General features: G+C 39.5%; 1 protein-coding gene across 2 annotated transcripts in view; it reads left to right on the top strand.

Annotated features, from left to right (window-relative positions):
* SH3TC2 (SH3 domain and tetratricopeptide repeats 2) overlaps nt 1-10122 on the top strand; it is a 53808-nt gene that overhangs the window by 36356 nt on the left and 7330 nt on the right. For both annotated transcript variants that reach the window (XM_003782055.3, XM_003782056.3), the window contains one exon: nt 8610-8760. In XM_003782055.3, the coding sequence (XP_003782103.1) occupies nt 8610-8760 (151 nt within the window). The remainder of the gene's footprint in view (nt 1-8609; nt 8761-10122) is intronic.

Raw genomic sequence — 10122 nt, forward strand, 5'->3', positions numbered from 1 at the left:
TTTTTTTTTTTTGACCTATTCGTTTCTTAGGAATCTGTTGTTTCAGTTCCACATATTTTTGGATTTTCTAAATTTCCTCCTGTTACTGATTTCTAGTTTCATTCCACTGTAGTGTGAAAGCATACTTTGTATAATTTCATTCATCTTAAATGTATTGAGATTTGTTTATGGCCTAAAATATTATCATTCTGTAGGATGGGTCATGTGCACTTGAGAGGAATATGTATCCTGTTGTTGCACGGTGTAGTGTTCTATAGATACCAATTAGATCTAGTTATAGTTAGTCCTCTAGTTCTTTGTTGTTCTTATGTGTAGTTGTATTCATTATTGAAAGCGGGTTATTACAATTTCCAATTATTGTTGAATTGTCTGTCAACAATTTAATTCTGTCAGTTTTTCCTACCTGCATTTCATGGCTCTGTTATTATGTACATATATGTTTTCACTGATGTCTTCCAGGTGGAATGAATCTTTTATCATCAGAAAGTGACTTTCATTGTTATTCATGACAGTTTTGGGTCTTTTTATCTGATATTAACATAGCAACTCTGGCTGTCTTTTCTTACTGTTCACACAATATATCGTTTTCCATATTTTTAGTCTAACTGCGTCTTTGAACCTAATGTGTATCTCTTATAGATAGCATATAGTAGAAACATTTTTTACTCCCCACTTCTAATCTTTTGACTCAAGTGTTTAATACACTTATATTTTATTAATTACAGATAAAACAAAATTTATGTCTGCCACTTTGCTCTTTATTTTCTCTATAACTTTTTTTTTTTGCTTTTCTGTTCTTCCATTACTGCATTCTTTTGTGTTAAATAGCTATTTTGTGATATATCATTCTAATATATCATTGTCCTTTCTTGTACTATTAATATATTTATTTCAGTTATTTTCTTAGTGGTTTCTCTGGGGCTTATAATTAACATCTTGACCTGTAATGATATCTGATATTTTATGAACATGCACACAGCCCCTATATGTGTATGTGATCTTCTAGATTCCCAGGAATATTTCAGAGCTTCTCAAAGTTTCTTAGGGGCATCTCATTCCTCACCTTTTCCTCTTTATTTCTTTTTTTTGTAATATAACTTAATTTTTTAGTTGTTGTTGGCTTCTTATTGATTTTAAATATTTTTACCACCTATGGCAGAGATGATGTTAAACAATTGATGATGATTGTTTTCGACAAACACTTTAGGGAAAAAGGTTTTATGTACTGAGTGAGCACTGAGTCAGGTTAAATAAAAACAAGCCCTCTGAGTGGAAACTTTTAGGAAATTTCAATAGCTCAAATAGTGACAATTCTTAGGAGATGGAACTTTAGGGGATCCCAAACTCATAGTCTCTTAAAGTGGCTGCTGGTCTTTCCAGATGTTTGTTTTTAAGGCTCCCACCCAGCTAGCGCAGGCAGGATGGCTGTAGGGCAATTTGAAAAACAACAAAGCTTATGATTCTTGATAAGATTCAGTTCCTTTTCTGAATAAATACTTTTGGTAAAACTTTGGTTAATTTCCACAATTGTGAAAAATTTTATTTTGACAATTTTTGCACATGTTCTTGTAGCTTTTATGGAGGAGAGCAGATTTTTGGAGGTCCTTTGTCCCATTGTTTTAGAAGTTGATACAGCATAGAGTTTTTAGTTTGAATATACTATAGTTGTAAACTTTGAGATTCTTATTCATACAATTAGAAGGAAATAAATACCCACTTCTGCTTTACCAGTCATATGAGTGACATAAGCGGAAGACTTTAGGTGTCAGAAAAACCCCCTATAAACTACGGTCATTGTCTCTTTACAGAATGGCTAGTTTATCAAAGGGAACATGCTGTAATGCTATATTTATTTAGCATGTATAAATCACCTACTCCTACAGAGCACTCAAAAAAAAAAAAAAAAAAAAAGAACAAAGAAAAAGACCTGCAACAGACACAGATAAAAAAGTGTTTTCACAAAGGTGGTGGGGAATGTGTTACTGTAATTTAGTGCTAAGCTTCCTGGTAGCTGAGGTAAAAAGGGGAATGTTATATGAGGTTCTCACTATCTGATAAAAGAACATAAACAAATGTCTCTGTTGGAGCAGATTTTTTTCCTGGCACTGATTTCTAGGAGGAATTTATTAAGTGGGTCTTGATGTAATGGACAGATTTCTTCAACTAAATTCCCCTCAAGGGATTTAATTCTCACAAAGTTCAAAGCCATAGCAAGCAAAGGCAGGAAGTGTTCATGGAAGAAGTGGCAAGCATCTATAGGGGCAGGTTGGAGGAAAAGGAGACAATGCTTTCAGCAAAGGTTGGGGGAGATCTGTCAGGGCTTTATGAAAGTGGAAGCATTTGAGAAGACCCTTGAAGGATAAGTAAGTAAGATTTTGAAAAGTGGAGAAAGATAGGAAATAGCATTTCAGGTGCAAAGCAAAGCAGTAGCCGTGGAGAATTGGATACACATTTGAAAGGCATTTTGTAGACTTGACACACAGATTTTGGTGATCCCTCTAGGAGGGGATATGGAAGTTGATTGGGCGTGGGGGTGACAGTAGGCTTCTGCACCTACACAGTGAACATGATGGTCATAATGGTAACAGGAAGCATTCAGTGAGCATGCAAAATTGTCTAGTAAGCAATATGTAGATCTCAGGAGAACCTCAGAAAGTAGAGAGTTGTGAGAATTGAGAGCCAAAGAAGCCAATCAACTTGCATGAGGCCACAGAGCAGGGATTGAAACTCCAACAGTCTGAGTCTAGAGTAGGGTTAGCAAATGTTTTTTATAAAAGATCAGATAGTATATATTTTAGGCTTTATGGGTCATGTGATTTCTGTCACAACTACTCTACTCTGCAGTTATAACATGAATATAGTCATATACAATATATAAATGAATGAGTGTGGCTGTGTTCTAATAAAACTTTATTTATAAAAGCAAGAGGAGGGCTGTATTTGGCTTATGGGCATAGTTGGCCAGCACTTGATCTAGAATGCATATTCTTAAGCATTCTGTATATATTCTGCCTGCCCAGATAATAATTATCACCCTAGATCAACATAGGTATGGGTGGCTATATAGTGAATCTTGTGGAATTGTATGGATGAGAATGGCTCATTTTCTTTCTGTCAGGTCTGACTTTTGTTTGCTACAGAGAGTTCAGACTAATTACACCACTTGGTTCCACTAGGGTTAGTTCAGATCCTTGACTTCTCAATTTAAAGTGTTTTTTACTATCCCATGCTGCCTTTTTACTGATTTTAATTCCTCCTATTTGAAAGGTTTTCTCTTGGGTTTAGAGGTAGAGATGGTGGAAGAGGGCAAGCAGATATTGAAAACTTTGTTCCTGCCTTCGTGTTTTTGCCTTGGGACATTTTGCTATTTCCTCCTCATACCCTCTCTGCCATCCAAGTAACAACTATAGAATTTAGCTTGATAAAGTTTTTCAATTTCTCAATGAGAAGGATCTTTGGGAGTCTTGTCTTCTGTCATCAGGTGACACAAGGCAGATTGGCACTGTGTTCTGGAGCTGAGCCAGGTAGAGTCCGTTGGAATTTTGTGGCTCTATTGAATCAATTCAACAAACATTTACTGAGCATTGATTATGGCCTATCACTGTGCTGAAAACTGGACAAAGGAGATATAGTCCCTGAGCTCACAATGCTAACAGCACAGTTCAGGTAATAAATATGTAGTCACCAAAGTGTCAAATATATTATGACAAATGCCACAGAGGATGTGCATAATATTATTATTAGAAAGAAGGAATGCCTTGCATATAATAGGCCCTCCTGAAATAAGGACTGATTCTTTGCATTTGAGTACAATAGTAGCCTAGAAGCCATTGTTTCTGGCTTTTATTCTTATGCTTTTTACTCCTAAGGAACTGAAAAATATTTGTTTTGTTATATAACTAATATACCAATCCCTATCAGTTTTGTAATTCTAAACAAGGAAAGAATTAGCTTTTGCTGATATTTCCTCATTTGGTCACAAGGCTATAATGTACACCATTACCCCAGTTTTACAGATGAGAAAACTTTGTTTGAAGGTTTAAAATAGCACATGTCCTTAGAAACTTCAGAGTTTTTAAAGTGGTAGAAGGAAGCAAAAATCTTCCTACATGCTGGTAAGTGAGCCAGAAATTAAGAACTGCCTGTGAGTATAAGTGTGGGGGTCCTAGGGTCAGACTCAGGGTTAGATCATGTTTTTAAACAGGGTTTATCACTTGGTCCAAATTACTCTTTCCCAGCCTTATTTTCTGCATCTATAAAATGGGTATAATAATAGTACTGATCTCTTGGGGCTACTATGATGATTAAATGGGATTATGCTTGTAAAATACCTAGTATATACTAAATGCTCAATAAATGCCAGGTAACAATACTGCCATTGTTACTATTATAAGAAAAGCAGCAGAGAGTTCAAAATAAAGCTTTAGAAATGTGCAGGGAAGCTTAGATGAGTTTAAAAAAACACACACCCCAGTGGGTTTCTTTATTTGCAAAATGGGCTAAGATCTCTAATGGCTTAGTGTTTCTATGGGGAGTAAATGACATAATATATACTGAAAGTGCATATCCCAGCACCTGACACAGGATCAGGCCTCAGTGAGTGGCAGTTCTTATTACCAAAACAGGACAAGACCAATTAGTAGGAGCTTGGTGTTGGCCAGAGGGCAGACAATCTCATTAGGCAGGGCAGAATCCTGGGAAGCTCCAGTAGAAGATTGGTAGGAAGAAGCTTGGGGATGTATAGGATTTTGGGGGTTGTTTGGTCCCAGCTCCATACTATATGTTATCCAGGAAAGAAGAAACAAGGACTCAGCCCCAGAAACTGAAGTTGGGGACAGAAAAAAAAAATAAGAATCAAGATTGGAAAGGCAAGGAGGCAGGGCTTGGGCACAGGAGACCCAGATGTGCACAAGGTTGATTGCATGCTGGCCCGCCAGCAATACTTCTTACTTCTTTTGATTTGGACTCTGAACCAGACCTAGAGCCTGTAGGTGGTGGCTGGGAGGAACTGGGGTGTGGCTTAGTTGTTGGGTGACATCGCACAGTCACTGGCAGATATAAAATAATGGGATGGTGAGTGGTGATAGGAAAGAACCAAGGAACCTGTAGGCCACCTCCCAACTTTAGACCACAAAAGCATTTGTTTTTTACTGGAGATCACGGATCAGGTTGTGAGAGGCAGTTGACCTTGGAAAATCCTCCATTTGCAAGGAGTGTCATGGTGCTGTGTGAGTAGCCAGGCCTCCTCAAGTCCTGCCTTACCCCATGGCATGATTCTTGGAGAGAAATAGTGGTCTCCTATCTTCCACAGTCATAGTGAACTCAGAGAGAAAAAGTCCAATAAATGAACGCTGCCTCTCTGAGTTGACCTATCTGTAATAACTCAAATCTTTCTCCCTGAGGGTCAGGAGAAAATAACTATAGCCCAAGGATAGCAAATGGTAATAAACAAAAAATGCAGCAGGAAATACAATCAGGATGAGATTTATGGCTCCTGTCTTCATCACTGTTTTAGGGAGCATGGGGAGAGCTGTGGAGGCCAGGTCTGCCTAATCTCTTAACCCTGCTCGAAGTTCAGGGTCTGGGTTTGGGGCAGGGGAGAGAAGGGCAGGGTTTCCTATGATGAAAGAGAGGTCTGTGGTTATTGTAGCTCAACCAGGGAGGTTTGTGATTCAGCTCACAGCACATTCTCGAAGCTGAGAATTTTGGGAAATTTGACATTTTAATATCGATACTTGAGAGATGGTGGGCAGTGCCCATTCTAGATGTCAAGAAATCTCGTGTCAAGGGCAGGGCAGTAGGGAAAATTTCTTTTTTCCCAGTTCTTATAAGCGCCAAATGCCTGGAACGCTAATGGCTGCCTTGTTGCCTATAAGGATCAGGACCTCATGAGTCAAAGGCAATGCTTGTTTCCATCTCTGTGCACAAGGAAGCCTGGAGGCTGAGTTGTTCATGATGAGGTAGTAACCATGCTTGATGAGAGATTTTTTACCTAAGAGTCTACAGACGTGGTAGATGATGATCAGTGTTTCTAGAAGGAGTTGCATAATTTGGGGTGGTTATTCTCAAACTTTGATGTGCGTGAGCACAACCTCCATGTGCCTTAGCAACTCTTGATTCCCGGATTGCAATTGTAATGATTCTGACTCAGCCAGTTTGAGGTATTTTGGGGGGCTATGTTTTTAATAAGCTCCCCAGGTAATGCTGATGCAAGTGGGCCATGAATAGCTCCTTGAGAAATGTGGGTACTGTGGGAAGAGCCCGGGGCTGGGACTCATGAGAAGGGAGCTCTGGCCTTGAATCACCCCTCACCCCACCAGTGTGCTGTGCACTGGAGAAGAGTTTGTGTGTGTGTTTATAAAGCTTCTGAGTGACTCTAATTGCTGCTGGGGTTTAGAACTATAATAACATCTAGAGATGTCCAACTTGCAGCCTGCATGCCACATGCGGATTATGTGAGGAGTTTTTTACTTATCTATGGTGTCAGATATCATTGTTGTGGTGTGGGAGGGAGCCACACCATGGAGGACTGAGAATTTCCCAAGCAGGAGCTTTCCTGTGAGAGAAATAATAGGAGAAATTCACACGCAGAAGTAATCTACTGCAGGAGATTACTAGGCAGGAGAGGAACACCGTATCAGGCTGTAGTGAGGCAGATAGGTGCTGCCTGGATCCAAAATTTCAGGAGGTTTTCATTAAGATTTTGAGGTATATATTTACAGAATGAAGAAGAGTTAATAGCCTCATTATTCAATCATGAGGGGGGTCTTTTGATTATGAAAAAAGGTCATCAGAGTGAGGGACAAAATCATAGGGGCACCAAATCATAGAACAATTGTCAAGGTCAGAACTAGATAGGTAACAAACAAATTTGCCTTAGGAGATGAGAGAGGATCAGTTACAGCCTTCAGGCTAGATTGTCTTGGCTTCAGGGTAATTTTTAATTGCCTTCTAACTCTGCTGGTATCCAGTCTCCACTAAGCTGCTGATTTCTACCCAGATGTTCCCAAACTAGTTTCCTGTCTATTCTGGTGAACATTCCAACCCTTCTCCCTTGGTTGTGCTGAGCAGCAGGAGGTGAGGCCAGGAGTCTTTTTGCCTGAGTCCTCTAGAAAGTCTACGTGCATTATATTTCTACCACGTATCATGAGAATTTTTTTTGTTGTTGTTCATCAGCTTTCATTAGCATTTGTATATTTAAATACACAATAAATAATGTGTGGCCCAAGACAGCTCTTCTTCCAGTGTGGTGCAGAGAAACCAAAAGGTTGTACAGCTCTATCGGAAGCCTGGTCTTCTTTCCCATTCTTAAATTCTGAATCTGTACAACAATTTACCAGGTTTGACAATTAAGTTTGTGAACTCATTCTAGAAAAGGTGCTACAAGGTGGCACCTGTGGCTCTGTGGGTAGAGTGCCAGTCCCATATACCAAGGGTAGCAGGTTCAAATCTGGCCCTGGCCAGCTCAAACAGCAGTGGCAACTGGGACAAAAAATAGCCAGATGTTGTGGTGGGCACCTGTAGTCCCAGCTACATGTGACGCTGAAGCAAGAGAATTGCTTAAACCTCAAAGAGTTGGAGGTTGCTGTGAGCTGTGACACCACAGAATTCTATTGAGGGTGATAGAGTGAGACTCTATCTCAAAAAAAAAAAAAAAAAAGTGCTACGTACCTCAGTATCACTATGGTCACCTTCAAAGTACTCCCCTTGGGAAGCTGTTCACCCATGCCAGTGCTAGTCCACCCTTCAAAGCACTTTCTGTAGGATGAGTTTGTGAACTTAATTGTCAGACCTCATTACAATAACAAAAATGCTTTGAAAGATGAAGTGGGCCCTGGCATCAGTGCATAGCTTCCCAAGGGGAGTTACCGTAAAGGTGACTTCAGTGATGTTCTGCAACAAGGTATGTAGCAGCTTTTCTAGGATGAATCACAAACTTCATCACCCCAACTTATTATTACCTATGCCTCATTTCTTTTTTGCTCCCTAACACAGGGAAAGAGTTTTCTACACAATGTAATTTTCCAGATAACTAAAGGCTGTTCCATTCAGCACCAACCTTTTAAAATTTTCACCCTACTTTGATTTCTCTTTTTAAGTAAAACATCAAAATCTTCTTGATGATTTAAAGTTACCTCTCTGGTCACCAACTCATGCATTCACTCAATAAAAAGACATTTGGTGTCTACTGTGTGAGATGTGCTTATGAAAATAATGTTATAATTCAGTCAAAAGATCAACAGGCTGTGGGTCAGTAATAATAATGATGACAGCTAATATGTAAACATTTATCATGTGCCTACTATGTGATAGATAAACATTGTTCTAAGCGTTCTAGCTTTATTATCTCCTTTAATCCTTGCAACAGTCCTCTTAGGAAATTATACTGCTATTTTACAAAGTATAGGGAGGCTCTGTATTTGCTCAAGATCACACAGCTGATTGGGGCAGAGCTGGGATTTGAACCTTAAAGGTGTTTACAAGTTTAACCTCTCTGTGTGAACCAGGACATGATTATTCCCTCACTGAACCTCAGTTTTATTTTGTTCTGAGTGAACTCCAAGGCCCCTTGGAGCTCTCTCACCTTACAAGCTCCTATCTGTCCCCAGATCCCTCAAGAGGTCCCTCATGTGCATCAAGGAGAGTCTGCGGATCTTCATAGACCTGGGGGAGAGAGACAAGGCTGCTGAGGCCTGGCTCGGGGCAGGGCGACTCCATTACCTGCTGCAGGAGGACGAGCTGGTGGAGCTGTACCTGCAGGTGGGCCTCCTGTATAGTTCCCTGGGATCTGCTGACTTGGGCCACTTGAATCCCAACAAAACCACCAGCCGGAGCCAGAGAGGGGTGACATCCATGCCAAGCCCTTTGAGGGAGGGTCAAAAGTGTACTTTTCCCCAGACCCAGGATGGAAACCAGAGTGGTCTGGGCCAGTTCCTGAGTCCCCTCAACACATGTGAGGCCTGAGAGAATGCAAGGGAAGACTGTCCTTGCATGTCACCTGGAATGTCACCTGTCATATTTAAATATATTCATCTTTCCAGAGCTCAGCATACATTTTGACTTCAGGATTTTACTGCAGTTTGAGGCAAGATTGGTACATGTAGGAATTAAGATTACCGTGTTTCCCCGAAAATAAGACCCACCCAAAAAATAAGCCGTAGCAGGATTTCTATGCATTTGTTAAATATAAGCCCTACCCTGTTAATAAGACCTAGTGATTTCTGGATGGAGCAGTAAGGAAGACTGGAATACCTTTTATCTGCCACAGCTCCTTTCTCTGAGCCATTTGCACTTGCACAGGTGAGCATTTGTTAACTGCGGTTGCAGGTATCCTATTGTGCATGTGTGAACAGCTAGGGGAAAGGAGTTCACACATCACTAGCGCCAGCCCTGCCAACAAGGTCGGCTCCCCCGTCAGGTTCCAGAAGAAGATGACTTAACTTTATTTGAATAAATGTAGATTGTTGTATTATACTTAATAAAAATAAGACATCCCCTGAAAATAAGCCCTAGTGTGTCTTCTTGAGAAAAAATAAATATAAGACAGTGTCTTATTTTTGGGGAAACATGTATTGTTCTGTGTTTTTAAATTTTGTTTTTTGTTCATGTGTTTTTAATATCTCAGATGTGGCATAGTGTAGTGTTTAACAGCCTTGGCTTTGAAGAGAGAAAAGACAGGAATCAAATTACAAGAGCACTGATTGTGAACCAAGTGACTCTGGGCTTTCTACATGAGCTTTCTGGCTTCAATTTCTTCTTGAAAGAACCCCATTTTTTCAGCATAAGAATTAGGAGAAAGTATATATATGTGTGTGTATATATTTTATTATATTTATGTAATAGATATGAGGGTACACAAAAGAGGTATACACATTTTAAGAGATCTTATTGGAAGTAAAATTGATCATTCCCAGCAGTGTATGAATTGCAGGTAAAATGGATAAGTGTAACATATCTAGGTATCCTTGACAAGCAGCATTACCGTCAATGCTAGTTTGAAAAGTAATACATTGATAACACCTCTTAGAATGTACATACATTTTTTGGCACCCTCTGTATATTCATTTATATTATACACTGTTATATATGATATATGATATGTATTATTTTATATTATATTTA

This window comes from Otolemur garnettii, unplaced genomic scaffold, assembly GCF_000181295.1.
Source record: "Otolemur garnettii isolate 467f Iridium unplaced genomic scaffold, OtoGar3 scaffold00003, whole genome shotgun sequence".
Lineage (NCBI taxonomy): Eukaryota > Metazoa > Chordata > Mammalia > Primates > Galagidae > Otolemur > Otolemur garnettii.